This window comes from Haemorhous mexicanus, chromosome 6, assembly GCF_027477595.1.
Source record: "Haemorhous mexicanus isolate bHaeMex1 chromosome 6, bHaeMex1.pri, whole genome shotgun sequence".
In the NCBI taxonomy this organism is placed as follows: domain Eukaryota; kingdom Metazoa; phylum Chordata; class Aves; order Passeriformes; family Fringillidae; genus Haemorhous; species Haemorhous mexicanus.
In genome coordinates, this window is record NC_082346.1 from 42,412,780 (window position 1) to 42,432,394 (window position 19,615).

General features: G+C 38.5%; 1 protein-coding gene across 5 annotated transcripts in view; it reads left to right on the plus strand.

The window, feature by feature from the left end:
* The window catches only part of LIN52 (lin-52 DREAM MuvB core complex component), an 81,119-nt gene that overhangs the window by 682 nt on the left and 60,822 nt on the right, over positions 1–19,615 (plus strand). For 3 of the 5 annotated variants that reach the window (XM_059849969.1, XM_059849966.1, XM_059849968.1), the window contains exons 4-5: positions 279–345; positions 1,395–1,478. In XM_059849969.1, the coding sequence (XP_059705952.1) occupies positions 279–345; positions 1,395–1,478 (151 nt within the window). Of the gene's footprint in view, positions 1–278; positions 346–1,394; positions 1,479–1,552; positions 1,984–9,806; positions 9,900–19,615 lie in introns of those variants that run through there. The other 2 variants (XM_059849967.1, XM_059849965.1) reach the window with 2 other exon arrangements.

Sequence of the window (19,615 nt, forward strand, 5' to 3'; positions counted from 1 at the left end):
TATGTATGAGAATTATACTTTGGAAGCAATAAAGGGTTTTAAACTTCAGAAAATCCTGTTTTTCGTAATGATTTTTGGCTTGTGGATGGTGGTATGCCGGTTTTAATTCTTAAATGTCCTGCAAAAACAAGATTAAAAATAAAAGTGCTCCATTTCTATGGAGCACACTCCCATATTTTTGCTGTCGGTGTAACTAGTTTTCAATGCAGATCGTACTTCATTGTATAATTCTAAAAATGGACTTTTCTGAATATGAACTTCTGTTGTTTTCAAAACAGCCTATTACAAGTTCTCCTCCCAAGTGGATGGCTGAATTAGAAAATGATGATATTGATATGCTGAAGGGTGAGTATGAATATTGTGGACAGGAATTGAGGTTGCCAAAGCAGATGGGAATTCAGTACTTGCTTAAGAGGCTTAAAGCACTTGTTCTTTAAATGTTCTGGTGGTGGCCCTATGGCCTGAGATCTCTAGCCATCGCATTTGCAGAATCTCCAGCCCAGAAGTCTCTTCATCTTGTTAATGATGGACATTTTCATTAAACCAGTTATTTCCAGGAGCCTATCCAGATGTTAGTGGCAGGCTGATTTTTCAAAACAAGCAGTGTAACATTGTGCATATTTGAGTCACCTCCCTTAGCCTTTTTTATCACTGTATAAGTATAATGAGCATCTCCTGCATTTTGAGAAGTAGCATGAATTTATTGGACAGACTCAGCTGATCAGTTGGTGAGTAGCTTAGACTTGTTTGACTTGTTCAGAGATGCTCTACGTGTGTGTGCGCGTGTGTGTGTGTGTGTGTTCCCTCACAGATCCAGGAGCTCCAATGCAATGGTGAGGCTGTAGGGGAAGTTACAGCAGGATTAGCTGGCATGCACACTTGCTGCATGTTGCAGCTGTTAGTTTGCAGTAGACATCCTTCAGTGTGCTCTGCCTGTCATGAATTCTGGATGGTGATGTGTGATCGTGTCACAGTGACATGTCACGCTGCAGAGTGGAAGTGAGATGATTTAACTCTGACTTGCTCCAAGAAATGTGCTTGAATGCACGTTATTAATGCAAAATAAGTCCATTCCCTTGCATACTTTTATATAGCTTATTCATGTTGCAGTGTGAACTTACAGGAACTTCCAAAGTATGGGTCAAATTACTTTTAATTACAATTACTTCTTTGCAATGGTGCCAGATTAAAGCATAAACTAGAGTCATGGCTGTCCTTCTTTTTATGTTAAAATTAGGGGTGGAGTCAGCTTGAATTTTGAACATACAACTGTTCACTGAAACATATCCTGACAGAAGTATGGCTCAAAAGTACTCTGTGAAGTACTGAACAGGTGAATTGCAACTGGAGGACTATTGACAGTATTAAAATTCACCTTTTTCTCTCTTCTTCAGAGTTGGGGAGCCTTACTACAGCTAATCTGATGGAAAAAGTTCGTGGCCTGCAGAACCTAGCTTATCAATTGGGACTGGATGAATGTAAGTGCTATACACAGATATGGCTGACTGCATTCCAAATCTTTCCACTAAAGCATGTGCTTGTACATTGGTAGCTGGAAATGTGTGTTGGAAGATTTGGCAAGTGTTTGACAGTAACCTCCTGCAACTGGATAAGAGAATGAGCTTACATCTCCAACTTACAGCCTACCTGCATGGGGGCAAACATGTATGTCAGTCTGGTGTTACCCAGTGGCACAGAGACTTCTGTTCCTGAGTTAACATTGTCTTACATCAGTCAGGTCACTTTGCTTAACTTCCCACTCAGATATACTAAAGGTATTTCTCAGAATACTTGTGGCAGTACTTCTCTCAAACTCCATGCACTGCCTCCGCAGGGAAACTTGTGCTTGTGCATAGGATTCTCCTATACTTTGCTGTTCATAGTGTTTTCTGCTTCTGTAGCCGTTACTTTTTTCTACATTCAGTTGTGGTGGGCAGTGATGTCATTGAGGAATAAAGATGACTTTCATCCCAATTGCAAACAGCCAACTCTTACTGTGGTTTTTTGAAGAAAGAGCTCCTTTCATTGTTGTGTTTAGAACTCTTGTTAGCAGGTTGATCCAGCTTTGAGGATTTCAAGAGTATTGTGGAGCTGTTTTTAATGCTACCCATACATACTGCCACACTTTTTTTTTCTGTTTAGTTATGCTCTAACATAGACCCTGGTTGTAATTACTCTTAGGCTACACAAAGCACCAGAAATTTCAAGTCTTTTACCTTCCTTCAGTGGGTAACACAACTTAGTAATAAACCTTTAGAGTCTTTGTGACTGCAAACATAGGATAGCCTAATGCATTCTTAATAACAAATCATTAAACTCATTTTAACATACTTTAAGTTCATTTTACTAAGTGCTAATATCTGTTAAGACTGTGTAAAGCGTTTAGTGAAGTTAAAGTACAACAGTGTAGCAAATGCAGTGAGTCAAAGGCAAAGGTTGGCTGATGGTTGGCTTTCTCAGTTAAGTTGCATGCTCTGATGTCAGACAATGTTGTTCTGCTAGATGGACTTTAGCAGAGCCCGAGTTGCAGTAAAGCTAGGGAGGTGTTTGTTTCCTTATTGCATGTGCAATATTTGTTGCATATGGTTCCATTTATTTTTACTGAGAACAAGTGCATACATAAAGAAGACAAAGTGAGTGAAAACTGAAATATGAGGCTCAACAGTTATAACTTAAGTCTTGAATTTTCAACCTTTATAAAAGGTTTCCGTGCTTGTAACTTCTTGTCACTGAAGGCAGTTTTCCTTTATTGTAATCCACTGAATACTTTGTGTGTTGTAATATACATTTATCTTTGGAAAATGTTGTAATATACATTTATCTTTGTGTGATATTTGAACAGAAGCTGCTTAGGACTGTTTTTCCTAATACTGTCTTTAGGTTATTTTCTCTTACGGACTTAGATAAGTAATAGAATAAGAAAAAAAAATCCAGAAGGTCTGTTCATTAAAGTTAAGGGACTTGTGGTTTGGTCTCGGATGTATATGGTTTGGTTATATCTCTGTACTGGAATTTATTAGTCCCCTCTTGACTTGGCTGATTCATTGGAGCTGGCTGTCAAAAGCAGGACAAAACCCGCTGCTGACCAGTCTCCTCTAGATGGCAGCATGAGGCCTCCCGCAGAAGTTTTGCTTCTTTTTTATAAAACTCTGACATTTCAGTTATGGTTTAAAGCTGTTCTTCCCAAGATTATTTTTTGTTACATATTTTCTTTTCAGAATGTGCGCTGTCTTTTTTTATGGTATTTTAAAGTGTTTCATCAGCAGTGAAGTTGAGAGACAATTCTGCTTCATTGTATTAGCAACTTACTTTTCCTTCCAACTCTTTTCTTCTAGATTCCACCTCAAATCTATTTTCAAAGACTTTTATTTTCATCCAAGTTATTAATTATGTACTGTGCAGGACCAGAGTAATTCCTGCAGCACTCCATGAAAAATGCATCTATTGAGTGATATTGCGGTCATGTTGTGAGATCTGTTACTGTCATACCCAGTTCACAACATGCTTTACATCAATTTTGCATTAGAATTCATTAGGCAGAGTGCTCTGGGACAGGGTACCTTTTGAAAAGTTGATTTATTGAGGTACTATTGCAACATTAGCATTGAAATGTGAATAATTGATTTGGCATGATGTAGTTTGATAAATTCATAATTACTGCGTTACATGTCTTGTTTCTTGAATTCATGTAAACTCTCTTACTATTTTGTCTGTAAAAATGGACTTTCTTGATAAGTTTGGAACAGATGTATTGAATGTTTTGTCCATCTTGATGAGACATCTGGATGGCTTTCATCTAGGAGCAGTTGAATACTGTTATCTGAATCTCACATTTTTGTTATCTACAATCCCAGCTGTCCTAACTTTTTGTCCATGGATTTCTCAATTCCTCTTTTGGTTCTATGCTTTTCACAGAGTTCCCTTCTCTACAACTAACTTCATCCCCTCTTTTTCCCATAGGGGATTACCTTTACTTTCTATAACCCTGTCTAGTTTGTTGACTTCCCCATGGCTTCTGTGAATCAATTTAATTTATCAACATATAATTTGGCTTTTCTTTCCAGCTTGTTCTACCACTTTCTTCCTGGCATGCTAGCAGGTGGATTCTTGCACAAAATATTCCTTGCAGAATATCCTTCCCTTCCTTAGCACAGGATTCATGTCAAAGTATAGCTTTCCTTGAATGAAGCAGGATATTTGTAGCATGAACAATTTAAAAAAAATTTTTACTTTCCTTTTTAAGGACAGGCTGGGGTCTCTTTTGTGTATTTATTCTTTGTTAAAAGGTGATTCTGGAGTTCTCTGGAAGCTTCCAGGCTTAGGTCCTTGTATCAAGAAAGTCTTTTAAAAATAAATTATTTTTCAGCACTTCTTCTGAGATTTCAGCTTGTGTTTCCTTGTCTGCTTTTTAAGCTCTGTAAAATTCTACCTCATAATTTTGCTTGTAGCTGCTTTTTTCTTTTTGCTTTGGTTCTCAGAATCACAGAAACATTTAGGCTGGAAAAGACCTCCAAGATTATGAAGTCCAACCTTCTCACATTAGAGCTTCTACTTTCCTTTCATTAATTAATTATTTTATTGGTTAATTACGAAAAATTGTTTTGATTATTCTAAAGTTGTGCTTTGTGTCAATTTTACTGTTCCCGTTAATGTGGGTATTTTAAGGGAGAAGGAATTGGGCTCAATGAATACACTGACTTTTAGTTGTTCATACAGTTAGGGTGACTTTGGGAGGCATAGCAGCTCTTCTGAATGTGGGTTGCAGCCACTAACCGAGTCTCATTTCTGAGTTTGGGGAAGAAAAAAGATATAAAAGTTTGTTATGAACTTTTATCCTCCCCTCTGTGTCCCTTTATTTTTCCACTTGCATGCTTTGCTTAGAGTGGAATAGTGAGCCCTGCAGAATGAGCAGACCCCAGCTAATGTGGCGAACAAGAGGGAAGTAGCTCTTTTATGGAAACCCAGTCACAGACCTTGGCTCAATGTTTGTGGCCCACAAAGCACAAGTTTCAAAACACTTTATGTAAATAACTGCAAATTTAGGTTGGAAGCTCTGGTTTTCCACTGTATTACCCATTGCACCTTTTGGAGTATCTGAGTCAAAGTTGACTTCAGAAGAATTTTGAAGTCTTGAGTTTCATGAACTGGGAACTCTGAAATGTCCATGCATTTAAAGCTATGTCCTCTCATCCTTTGGGATAGGTATACAGAGAGATATATATGAGAACTACATACACAGAGGAAAATGCTTTTCTTATAAAAAAAACCTTAAAGTTTGTTTTCTAAACTTCAGGAAAAAACTTATGTATAAAAGTAAAAGATATGTAGGATGGGAGAATGGGAAAGGCACTCTGTCGCTAAAGGAATGTGGTTGTCCAGGGACTTTTTGAAGACCCTGCTATTGTTTCCCTGTGAATCTCTGATGTTTTTCAGATAACACCTGCTATACTGGTTCAGAAGTCCTGAAATGTAAATATAGATAGCTGGTATCACAGCCATGTTTATAAAATCTCACTGCTGCCAGAATGGTTATTTAGCCACTGTGGTGTCACAGTACAGCTCCAGTGATACTGTCAGTGCAAGACTTCTGCAAAGCCTGTTCTTCTTAAGCCCCAGTATCGTTGTGAAGGTCATGGTGCCTTGGTGCTGTGTGTTCCTTAAATATTAGAAAATGCAGGATAACTGACCAAACAGATATGATGAATATAACTTACAATTTCCTTGTCAGTGAATTTTGGTAGTCTAATCTCTTGTGTTAGGTTGAAGTTTTATTTGGAGTTGAAGGTAGTTTGTGATTTTATTGCTGCAAAATTAGGAATGACTGTATTATCCAGTGTCAAATCCTCATACTCTTTTTCAAGAGGAATGAGACAGTTCCCAAACATGCTTAACTAAGTCTCAGTTTATAGTTTCCCATGGTATTTGGTATTTCCCTGGCTTTCACTAGGTTCTAGCAACTTTGCTCTTATTTTCTGATTTACTTTCCATATATGTTCAAAAAAAAATAAGGGTGCAGTTGAAGGGTCTTTAATCAAGGGCCCACAGATTAGACCTGGATGGCCTGTGATATTGTCATCTTATTGCAGGGGTTCCAGACTGTTGTCTCCTTATCACAAAAGTTTCATACCTTCTGGGTGTTTCTTGTGGGCAGGTCCTCAGAGCACTGACTCTTTCACAAAGTGGCCAACTGACTCCAGTTCTTTCTCAACCAGCCAAGCCACTCTTTTATAGCACTCTTCTTCTCATTGGTTACAGCTGTGGCCTGTTAAAGTCAGGCCTGTTCCTAATCTTTGATAATTGGCCCAGCTGCAACTCCTTAGGGGTAAGATTACTTTCTACACTGTCTTTATTTTCTTATATTCTGTCCCCCTACACTGCGGGATTGCAGGTGAACAGCAAAAAGTTGGTCATCTTGTAGTACCAGACTGATAAGAGGAAAAGCCAGTTCAGCTTAGTCAGTCAGTGATCATTTTGTTTAATATGAAGAATAAGTAAATGGCTAGAGTTTTTTGGCCTGGAGAGAAACAGCTGATGTAGTATGTGAAAAAGATCTGTAAAACATTAATGCAGAGAAAGTGTGAATAGGGAGTGACTTCTCACGGTTTCTCATACTGTGGGATCCAGAGAGAATAAAAGAGTGTGTGGGGACAGACATGAGGAGATACTTGTGTTGTGCATTGAAGTCAGAACATGTCATCACTGGAGCTTGTGGTCATGGAGTTTCTCACTCCATAATGAGAAAAATGATTGGAAGATAAATCCTTCCAGGGTGTCTTGACTGCTGAGGAGTCCCCAGTGCCTTGGACATCTTGGAGATGCAGAAAGCAGAGAGAGCAATTACTAGGCAGGTACAGCTGGGTGCCTCCCTTCACTTACTCTCTTCTATAGATGCTTGCCATTGGCATGTCAGTCAGGGTGGAGGGTTGGAAGGACCTTTTGTTTGACAATGGATATTTTTATTTATTTATTTTAGTAATAGGCTAAACTGCCTGGTAGTTAAGCAACCACTACCAGAAATCTCTGAGGGTTCTCTGTAATGGAGGGACTCTTCCAGAGACAGCAAGAGATGGATGGGCACATGAATGAGGAACAACTACCTTGCTCTCAATTTAAGCTGTCGTTGGGTTTGAATTGTAGTCTTCTGCAACCTCAGCAGCCTCTGAAATTTCTGGAATATCATAAAGGAGTCCTTCTGAATTCAAAGCTATGTACAGATCACCACTTTTCCTTAGATTGGTAGTCTTCGGTTTTTCATTTTTCATTTCAGATAAATGCTGTCTGTTGTGATCTCTTGCCTGCAAGTTCAGCTTTTTTGTAGGTTTTGAGGGGCAGAGCAGTTAATCAGGATTTAACTGTAGCATTTTTTGAGCAGACACCCTTAGTTCTGTCAGTGATCCTTGCAGGCTACTGTCATTGAGGTTTGGATGGTGTGTAATTTTTTTACTTCTTTTTGATGCTGATCATAGGTAGGATATGTTTAAATTGGGCTCCATCCTTGGTGGACTGAATTTACCAAACTAGGAGACAGGGCACGACATTTGCTGCATTGAACTTTGTATACACAGAGTTGCTGAGTTAGGATCAAAATAAGGGAATTAGGGAAGATAATGTATCCTTTTACTGAAATATATTTTTCCTTTGGTGTAATGGATTGACTTGGCTAGGAGTGTCTCCATGTAGCATGAACATGCAGCTTTTTTAGGCTCCATGCAAAACACCTGGCCTTTGTACCCAAACAGGCTTCTCTCAATGATGTTATTGATCGAGTAAAAATATTTTCTGATCATAACCACTTTTTCTTTAGTTCTGGCAACACAAGTTTTTTAAGCTCAGAAGTCTTACTTTACATTTGTGAACATGGCCTTACTTCTGCATTACAGTTGCCTGGGGCTCTTTCTGGTGTGTATGTAAAGTTTTTTGCAACAAAATATTTCAGATTCTTATATTTGTAGGAAACCAACATATGAACAGATGTGTAAGTAAAGGGTGCTTTAAAATGTCTTATGGCATCTTCTGAAACCTCTTGTTGGTCCATTTTAATAAAAGCTGTATGTCCACTCGGTAGTCTGGAGAGTTGCGTGGAAAATTGAATTGGACTCTTGTGGTTTCTTACTAGTCAAAATGAGGTTTGGGAACTGTGTAGAAGAGCTGACTCTTTCTCTAACATGAACTCTTTCCCTATTTCCTTGGGGAAATAAGACTGTCTAAAGTGTCATGGTGGAGCTGCAGAAGAGAACTCCTTTTGGAGAGGCAAGACGGAAAGAAAGTGAAAGAGTAGCATGCGATTTGGATCTACATCCCACAGCAGTCTTAGTGCCACTTATTATGAAGATGTAGCAGTGTTATTACCACCTTGACTGCTGACAAAGGAGTCAGGAAGATGCTCACTTTTTCTTTATTAAAAGCTGGCATCTCCAGAAGTACTGTGCTTCTAGCACTTGTGTGCTTGTATTAATCTGAAACATCGTGGAAGAAAATATGTTTTGGATCGCCTACATTGTTCTAAATATGTTGGGCTTGGAAGAGAACGATGTCTGCCAAGTCTAATGCTTATGTTCTTAAACAAAATTTTGTTTACGTGCAAGGTTAACTGTCCTGCATTAAAAGAAGCAGTTTGAGGTGTGTGTGCTTCAGTTATTTCTGCTCTGCTTAGAATTTTCTTTGCAGCAACTGTTTTTTTTCTTGGTTAGTTTTCTGCATTCCCTGCCTTGCTGAGTGAATCTTCATCATGTTTCAGTTTTGCTTGAAAGCATATTTCTCACTTATTTTGTTATTTAGTACTGTGTTTGGCAAGGACTTTACATGAAATAGTATACTTCATGTGCTTCAAAGCTCGAAGGCAGAGTTTTACATCTGCAGAACAAAATTATGCTCTTTGGACACAGGATTTCTGTAATACACAGTTAGCTTCAGGTGTTACTTAGAGTTAGTAGACTTCTCCCATAGAATGGGTCACATTTTGGGTGGTTCATTTTTGAGTTAGGAGATGATCACAGAGAATTTCAGGAGCTCACAATCAGCTGAAATGGTTGCTTTAGTTTTTCACAGTAGGAAAAATATAGAGGCTGTTTTCAGTTTACATTCATAGTAATTCTTGGGCCTTATTTGATTGTTTCTGAGAGGTGAAAAGAACACCTAAATTGTCTGTTAAGATGTTTATATGGCTTGTCACCGCAATATCCAAGGTGCTATGATTTCCATGTGAAACCTTGGCCTTTCTCCTGATTCTTTTTACACTCTCCTCCCACACTGTAGATCTACTGCTTCATTTTAATGCACATTGCTGTGGTAAGAGATACTCTGCATCTGCAGAGGGACAAGGAAATCACCTTTCCTTATACTGTTTGCTGGGTGGCTTATTTACAGGCAGGATTTTTCGGGGGCACCTCCTGTTGGAAGAGCAAGACATCAGAATGCCAGCTTGAAATTGCAATTCATACATGATCTGCGAATTGGCTAATTCTGACATGTAGGTAGTTAAGAAATTATTACAGTCAGAGGAGTCATGACCTCAACTTTTCATCATCTCCATTGGCTTGTGCCCCAGTTTGGAAGTGAAGGAGGCATAGGAAGTTTTAATTGTACCTGTGTGATTTATCCTCAGTCAGCTCTTTAATTTCTTCTGGCTGTCTGAGGTTTCCGACACGCTGTAAATTTCTCCAACTTTTTCATTATCTGCAATTTCTTTATGACTCATGAATCGGAGTGGAGAGAGAGTGTGGATTTACAGCAGAGATAAACATGTCCATAAAGTCTGTATCTGTGTCAGTAATTGTACTGCTGTCAGTGACTGTCCTGTTTTACAGGTCTCTCTTGGGAGAGGAACACGCTTTGCTACCAGTGTCAGAGAAGTGTTCGCTTTGATTTGCATTAACGTGCCAGGAGATTAGGTTGCAATGGTGAGGATGGAAATTGAGTTTGGACCATGGCTGCTATTGTTTGGGGTTTTTTTTTAATAAGTGGGTGTGTGTTTGAGTTGCCCTCTGTGTGGGGGAGAAAAAAAAGGCAGATTGAGGTTATTCTTAAATATAAAATCAGGAAGAGACAATATACTGATGATATCAGATGTGATTCCACCCATATGCATAGATAGTGCATTCTTACCATAAAACAAATGCTGTGTCTAGGTAACTGTCATATATGGGAAGAAATACTGCATGGATCCTCAGGGTGTTCTCTGTCTGCTGGTAAAGTACAATGAATATTTCTGTAAGTTTCGAGAAATTTCTGCATCTTTGCCTTCTTGCCCTTCCCTTACTCTTAGGGAAAGATGCTATGGTGGACATTGATGGTGAGTACTAAGGCATCATCATAGTTCTCCAGGCATTGATGATTCTGATTGCTGCAGAAGGAGGTGTATACTTGTGAAGTTTGAGAAAAGGAAAAAAATCTCTAAAACTCTCCTGTATGTGCTAGAAGTTCGAACTTCTACAGTTTCTCTGTGCTTGTATTTTCTGTTTGATGCCTATTGTAGATAATTGTCTTTGTGGAATCTTCTTTGTTAAATTCTACAGTTTGGGTTGGATTTTTTTGTCTATGACTTAATAATCTTTTTCATAATAAGGTAATTATTTTACCTCAGAATTATTTTTAAATGTCCAAAGTGACTGTAAAACCCCAAATTTCCATTTTGTCAGGTGTTCATTGAGACTCCTAAATGCAGCTGATTGCATTTTTCTAATTCTGATGGACACCTCTTACCAAAGGGAGATTGTCATAAACTCTGTGATTATGTAGATAGCTTTAAAATGTGGTTAGGTGTGGAAGTGTTAGAAATGCTAAAATGACACCTGCCATTGCATGGTTGATTCTGGAACCTGAAGTTGGGAGTACAATGGGGAGTTTTTCCAGTGGTAGATAGAGTCCCATCTCTGGTAACTGAGTTTCCAAAGCTATATATATAAGGATCACATGCTGAGGGGCCCAAAAGCTGGCAGGTAACTGCTGTTGAAGTGAGTGATGCTCAGTGCAGCAGCTAAATTCTAAATAAAGGCTGAGTTGATGAGATACTTTTTAGCTGATCTTTTGAAATGCGTTTTTTTGCCCTTTTCTCTTGTTCTCCTCCTCACCATTTCTACATGCCCCTACCTAGTTTGTGAATCTGATTTTGTTAAAACAAAGGCTACCTATGAAAGGTACTTCAGCCAGAATGTATTACTTGCTTTATTAAAACAAGACAAAAACAACACCTTTGCCTCCACCAAAAAGAAGCCCAGGACAACATAGACCAACAAACAAGAACAAAAAATAAAACTACCACCAAACCAATAAAAAAACCCCACAAAACATTTCTTATACCCTGGTATTCATGTCTAAGAATGTCTATTCTGAAAGTCCTCTTTGTCTCCTGTAGTTTGTTCAATAGTAGGAGGAAATTCTGCAATGATTTGATCCTTTCTGGAAAAGACTTTCTGAGTTTATGTTGATAGAATGAAGGCTGATCTAGATACTTCCTGTGGTTAAGAAAAGGGAAGTGTTAGTGGGGAAGAAGAGAAAGTTTTCAGTTTAATCAGATTTTTAACTAACCAAACTCAAAGACTGTGAAATCAATCATCTGATTCATCACTATTAACTTCTGCAGAATTTTTGGTATGCTACTCAGAGCACCAATTTGTGCTTTGCAAAGACATCTGGAATATTAGCACTGGTCAGTCAAGTAGTGGAACACATTGTGCAGTCACCAGTTCTGCATTCTCTGTTCTTGGAGGTTTTCCAGACCTGACTCAGAGCTTTAAGCAGCATGATCTGTCCTCATAATTGACCCCACTTTGACCAGGAGACCTCCTGAGCTCTTGTAAGCCCGATCATGCAGTGGCTCCATGTTTCTCTGATCTAAGTTCTCCTTCTAGAACTAGAAGTGCATTTGAAGCCTGCATTCCCCACAGCACTGAACAGTTCAGCTTATGAGCTTTAGGCAGGTGCAACTCTATGATGTGCCTCTATGGGAGCAGCTGATTAGGAACAGGAAACCTAAGAATTCCTGTGTCGCAGTGATGGCTTTTAGGCTTTGGGGGGGATGGTGAATTGACTTTCAAATACTTCCATCAACAGAGCTGATTACAGGTCTGTGCAGTGTGGGCTGCAGAGCCCGTATTTGTGCACAGGGAGGTACAGTCCATTCAGTATAATTCTTTAAGCAGAATAGGAGAATGGTCCTCAGCATACACAGAGGTTCTTGTGTGTCTTGGCTGAAATGAACAGTGAAACCACCCTCATCTGTCTAGACAAGTAGAGGGTCAATGGGGCTTGACTGAAGAGCTTTTAGCCACAAAAGTAAAGGAATGGGCTGTCACATTAAAGCATTTCTACCTGCCACATGCTTGGCACAGAAAGAAACATGACTACAAACAAAATGTTCTTACATTATACTGTCAGAAGCCTATTTTTTGCTACTCTCATTCTGACAGGATAACTTGTAGACTACTGTCAGTGGAGGAATTGAGGACGGGGAAAAGTTTGATCAAGCATAAGGTTATGTGCATTTTTCTATTATCATTTAAAATCACAAAAATGCCTAACAAATCTCGGAAGTCGTTCTAGCAGGGACTCTTGAATCTTTTCAACAGGTCTGTATTTATTATTTAAACATCTTTTGCTTTATCTGTGCCTTTATTCAATTAAACTTTCCACTTCTGTGTTACTAGAACATTTTTACTCTGTATTTACAGATATTGGAAAGATTATCTCTGTGTGCCATCTCTGTCTGAAATGGGTTCCTGTAAATTTTGGCTTCTAGCAGGAGTGAAGAGAGAATTTTCTTCCACAGTATGGGTTGCTGGACCTATTTGCAGAGCAGCAGCTGATCCTAGTGAAAAATCTCACTAGAGTGTGTCTTTGGAGACTTGGCTCAGTTTCTGGTACTACCCCTCTTCTACTTGCTTCATTTATTTGCCTTCTTATGTGCCTCTTCTTATCTCCCCAGCTGTAAGGTGGAGTTTATGTTAACTTGGTTTTGCAAGGCATTGAAAAAATAATGAATTTTTAAAAACAGCACATAAAGCATTTGTTGTTAAGTATCCTTTGCTGTATACTGCTGTTTGTTGTTTCCCCCTGCTTGCTGCTATTATATGCCACAGGAAGGTATCATTAGAAAATTGTGTCAGTCATCAGTGGTAAAATGAGAATATGATAATAAAACAGATCCCAATAAGTGCTCTTCATCCTGGGACCCAAGCAGGGTAGCTAAGAAAAGCAAGGCTATTCTCAGCCATTTGCAGACATTTTACATATAAAAGGATTTCTATTTGCAAGCAGTATAAAGGTTAGAAATTATTAGTCTGTATCCATTCTGATGCCAGAGATTATTTACCTGTTTGGTTTGCTATATTCCTCTTCAGTTTCCTCCATTTTGGATCCAGTGATAATGCATACAAAGCTATGTGAAAATTTGCTAAGCGTTTTGTCACTATTGAGTGGTTTCAGTCGTTCAGAGTATGAAGTCTTCTGTAAGATCAATAGTGAACTTGCCACCTTACCTCTTGCATCTGCAGTAAATGCAGCTTTGAACATCCTGTCTGTACAATGTTGCTGGACCAAGTCTGATAGTATCTGTCTCTTATTGCCTCATTAACTTGTGAGCATTAGAACAAGATAAAAATGCCCTAAAGCCTCTTATCTGATGATTGTTGTAACCTGCTGAGTGCCATTAGTTTAAGTTTGCAATCAAATGCTTCCCCTGAGTATAAGGAGCACTGATTAAACCTGAAGCGTCCCCAGAGGCTTTTACAGCTGTCATGGGGGCGGTGGCTGCTCCTGTCCAAAAGGAAAGGGGGGCTGGAGGTCCCGGTGGGAGGGCCACTCTGCAGACATCCACGTGGCTGCCCCAGCTGTTCTGCTTTGCCTAATGAATTGTTTTACAAGGAGAGGCTGGATATTGTCATCACAAGCTGCCTTCCCCAGGGACTTCAGCCAGCCTGATAATGACTAATGTTAGTGATAGTAATTGAAGTGTGATGGCTCTCCAGGGACTTGCACACGCGCAGAGCTGTCAGGCACTTGTGGCTGGTACAGTCCCATGAATACCTCAGAAATGCTTTTTGATTGTTTGACTTTCATAACTAGTTTCCCATACATATCCTGCAGAAGTACACATTTTAAGGGGATAAGGAAAAGGAGCTGAGGACTCTGCTGTGACCCTAGGTGTACACATGTAGTTACTGTCCTGACGTATTTCAGGTGGCATTCTTGCTCCCATTAATCTTGGTGTGGACCTACTTGGTGTCTGCACAAGCATGTACAACAGATTACACCTGAATGTACCTTTTCTTTTGTGTCTAAGCCTTGTCTTCTTGATGCACAAAGATTGTACTTGATTCTTAAAGAAGACAATAACTTTATTTAAGAATATCAAAGGATTGCTGCTGTTAATAGCATGGAAGCAATGACAGCTATTTACATTTTCTTAGGCACTGAAAACTGAATGTAAGATAGACTAAAAATCTTGTAAAAACATAGCATATCCATGTGTCCCAATATGACTGGAGTTTATGGCCATGAGATTTTGGGAGTCTAGGCCAGAGGACTAACCAATTTATGGAAGATAGAGTGATTTTTGTTCTGAAAATGTTCTCATTTAGAAGTGCATTGTTGAATATAGCAGTGGGTCTGAGATAAAAATATCCCCAATGGGGTGCTGTACTCCTGAGTTCCAGGATCCTAACATGAACTTGTCAGGGTGCTGAGATATTTTGAATTGCCTCTGTCTCTACAGGAAGGTTTTACTGTGGCTTTTTGAGCTCTAGCTGAAGATCAAAAAAGGAAGCTTGATGCTGTTGCCAGCAGAGTAGACATACTACCTCTTCTCATCATATTCATTGCAAGTTTGTTCTTCACCTCCCCCCTCCTGTGAAGTGTTGGCTCTTAGAAATTTATTTTGGTAATAAAACATTACTTTATACTTGCCCATGAAAGCATGTTTGAAGGCTGTTTGTGGATTCTTTAAAGTGTCCAAGAGATTGTTATTCTCTAAGCACACTGCAAACTTTTATCATAATTAAGTTTGATGAATTAATGTGCAGAAAGTTAAGCTCATAACTTTAAGTGGTTACCTTAGGCTCTTAAAATGTGAACCCAAACCTATGGTTGGCATGCTATAATTCGATTGTCAGACCCAAAATTGTATGCTTCAGTGGGTTTTAGTTCTGAGAAAATGGGTTAATTTATTCTTGCTATTTTTGGTCACAATGAGGAGATAATAAAGTTGTGCTTACTGCTTTTCACAGTTGTAAGTCTTGACAGTAAAGCTAAAGGATATAGTTTAGTTATTTTCTTGCAATTTATCTTACAACTTGTACTGTAATTGAGGAGGTGGGTATAGGAAACTCCATGCTGTGTAAGAAGAGATTTTCGGTTTGTAATTTATTTGTACTGATTGGTTGCTACAGCACAAGAGTGGAGGTAATTGAAAGGCATCTAATAACTGATTAAGTAGATTTCATTTATGTACTGTTTTGAGCACTGTTTTAGTGAAGGCTTATAAGCTTTATTATATGTTCAGCAGAATATATTTCCTGTGTTGAAATTATTTTACACTGATAGGGCACTTTCATATGGAGAGCTTTTTGTGCTATGAGGAATATGTCCACATATTGTTAACTTCACAAAGTGACAATTATTTTGGTATTACTATGCATGGTCATGTAAAATTTTACTTTTCAGGTATTTGGTGATTTTTTACAAACATATGTACTATAAATAAGTATCTCTAAGTATTCTATTACTTCCCCCAAACCTATTATTACATTTTAAAGCTTTCCAAGTTTACTGGCAATACAATAAATATTAGCTCCCATATTCTTCAAATTAAAATCTGACTTCTGCTTTCTCACTTTGGAGTTTGATGCCTGTTCTACTAAACCAGGTAAAGTCGGGTTTGGTCAGTAGCTGGAGGGGATTCCATGAAGAGCCCAGGTGTTGCATTAAGCAGCATTGGTGCCCTTCTCCTGGAGGATTGCTGAACTGTTATCCTGTGGTAGCTCTAGAGGGCTCTCTGCTGTTGGAAATGTCACATTTCTAATGACTAATATGACAAAGGTCTTAATAACCTATTGGTCGTTCAGGAACTCGTAACACTTTTTTTGCAAATGCTACCTTCATTGTCATTGGCAAAATATAGCATATGCAATTAGAATCTAATTTTCTCCAGTGTCAATTAAAGGGTCTCATTTTTATTCTGAACTGTGTTGTACTCTGCCTGTAAATGTCTCTCACTTAAGTTACAGCGTTTAAGTAGTGTAGGAAGTCATTTTTTTGTGTGCAGTTTGTGACGTTCCTTGTTAAGTCAGAAAGAGTGTGATGTTGGTGGCACTGACTGTGTGAGAAATGGAGAAGATAATCATCCCAAGCTTTATTGTAATCATGCAGTTTGTTACTGTAGTAGCCTTAAAAGTATACAGGCATTGTTTCAGGAGATTTGGAAATAAATGTATAAGATGGAGGACAAGATGGGACAGGATGAAAGTATACAGAGTAATTTTCAGCAGAGTAATAGGTGCTTGTCCTCAAGTTCTATGAAGGCATAAGAAAGGAAGGACTACCTTTTGGTGATACTTCTGCTTTTATTTGGATAGCCTTTGGATATTATACAGGGGCATGAATTCCAGTTCTGCTTGGTGGATGGGTAGTGGCATGCTGGGTTTGACTGGGTATCTATATCAGACTTGGTTGCATTAAAATGGACTTCAAACTGGTTAGTTTGAAAATCAGTCAAGCAGTTAAAGATTGTAATATTGTGTTCTCTGTTGTAATAGTGAATTTTATTTTCTTACAGTTTTGTAGGGTTTTTTCTGTATATGTGCCAGTGCTACATTGCTTTCACTCAGTTGTGTTTTGAAAGCAGTGAAAACCCGAAATAAGTAGGAGTAACATCTGTGAAAACTACAAGACTAGAAATAACATCTGTCTACACTAGAAATAACTGCAACATGATTGCAGCTTACATTTTGCAGCACCTTTGGGCATCATGGGTTTCATGTCTGTTATGGACAGTGCTGCAGTGTGCTGCATGATAAGGAGCTTACATATTGAGGGAGTGAAAATAGCGTTGAGTTTGATGTTCTGTGAGCTTCCCAGTTGAAAACGTGCACAAGTGTCCTATTTTTACTCGGTGGTGAGTTCTGTCTTGGGTATTCTGCAGAGCCCTTGTTTGAAATCACCCTTGTGAATTTACTGCTGAAGGGGGAAAAGGTGAAGTATGGGTAGACTCAGGAAAGGAAGAGGTTGTTTTATTTTCACTGGTAACATTTGCAGTTCCCCAAGCAATGAGGGCTGCAGAAACTGGCTTTTGAGAGCTGCAACTTGATTAGATGTTTGGGTCTGTTGTAAAATCCTGTGGTGCCTGCCTCTTGTGCCAGGTGAAAATCCTCCTTATACAGTGGAGGAAAGGTGTTGAGAAATCTTTCCTGTAAATTCTGTGTCTTTTTCCTTCTTCTAGGAACTACTTTACATAGTAGGAAAAATACACTGAATCACTCTTATTTGAGGAAAACACAAACTAATAACAATTAAGCTCTTGATTACTTTTTCAGGCAGTAAAAACATGCTTCTTCCAGGATTCATTTCCCCATGCCATCCTTGACTTCAAACACCTGCAACTTACAAGTTCTGGTTGTAGATGAATTCAAATGCTCAGTCCTCCTAGCATTTTGGATTTATTTATTGCATGTACTACATCTTTTCATGTCTAACCACTGTAATTTGAGAAGAAATAATATATTTTTTATTTAAGGTTATGGGTTGTACTAGTTCAGTGGAAGTGGGGATTTTATATATTTTAATGCACTACTGCAATTTTTGTGTAATGGAATCTTTTATTAAAACCTCTTTTGTAACTGTTGAGATTTTGCTTGTAAATTCAGGGGATATAGGCATAGCCAGTTTTAAACTACATAAGATTTTGCAATGTTTTTGGAATATGTTTTCAAGTAATTGTGATTGAACTGAAATATTTTTTTGTGAGATACAGTATTGTGCAGTGGCATCTGCATCCTCTTTATGCTTTGACTTGTTACTTTTGAGTACTTTTGTAGTCAGTTAATAGTGTGATGAGAATACTGGAGTTGCTAAACAAAATGTCTCATAACAGAGTCTCAGAATTAGTGTTAACAGAAATGCTGTCAATATGTTTAAACATGCCTCCATCTATATTTCATGTAACACTGTATATTGTTAAATCCTGTCAATTTTTGTCAATATCAAAATATTTTAGGAAAGAATAAGTCAAAAATACCCTTTTGGCTACTGCATCTGTGTGAGGGACATCCACCTCATTTGGAGCATTTGAAAATAGAATCCCTGTATTTTCTGTGCTTACCTATGTTTACTTCCCTGTAGAGCTATTCAGGAAAGTGGCCAAAGGCAGAGGGGGACACATTGGAAGTTACTTAGTACAAGTTTGTATTGAGAAGGAAAAGGAAATAAACATTTTCTATAGTCTTCCATACTTGGTTGTTTTCTTATTAAGTAGCTATGGTGGGTAAAATTCAGGTGCATATGAGTTTTGGAGTTCACTGCACAATTGACAGGGATAAAAAAGTTTTTTACCAGTAGTAGGCTTTAACCTTCAGAGGCCTGTGTATATTTATGTTATATGAAGCTGTATTCTAACTGCCTTAAGGTGTATCAAGTCTTTTCACTTCAAGGTCTGCTTTTTACTGATTACTCCAAATATCTTTTTTAAAAAATAGAGAAATTATTTGTTCAATTGTTTTTAGCCATTTTCACTTTTTGGTAATCAGCATCATCACTGACTTTTTGTGTATGAGTTTGAATGTACAGTAGTGGTGTTCCATTATAAAAACAGTTTAGTTGAAATGATTATAGCAGAAATAATGTAAAGGTTGTAACAGCATGCAGTTTTCAAAAAGCTGAACTTTCTGTGTAAATGCATATATTAATGTTACCTGGCAGTTGCTTTCAGCTCTGGTCTGAATGTTTTATTCAAACTTTTGAAAATGCATCTTTTTTCCTTTATTATATTTATTGCCCTAGTTTTGTTGCCCTGATGGCTCTGTTTAGTGAACTTTCTCCAGCTATTCCACACACTGAGCCATCAGTGGATAGTAATTCCCTAGCTGGAATGGGTGGCAATGCCTACTCTCTGAAGAGCTGGCTTCTGAATCCTTGTCTGAGGTTCTGGTCTAAATCTCTTGGTCATGCTGGGGTCACCACAGTGCATTAACCAGGCTGAAGTTGCAAAATCCTCAGTGCCCAGGTTGTCTGGTGCTTCTCTGTTAGAATTCAGTGTGCCAGACCCACGGCACCCCTGTCTTTCATGAATGGAATTCAAAAAGACACTTATATTTCCATAAATAAATTAGGAATTCAGTGGCTTCTTCCGGCTAATCAGGGCAGGCTGATAAACCTTGCTAGCTGTTTAATAAATGAATTGTGACTGATTACCTATTAATATGGACGCCTCAGGAATTCACCCTGGGGGAAGCAGAGCAGTGAAATAGAGAGGGGCATGGCCCCCTGGGAAATCAGGGCTTCATGTTTGCAGCTTAAATATCTCTGTGAAGTATCAATAAGGAGGTAATTGAATTTTGAACACAAACATGAGCGCCGGATGGATGAAGGAGAGGGGGGCCCTGATCATCTCTTCATGCCCCTTCATACT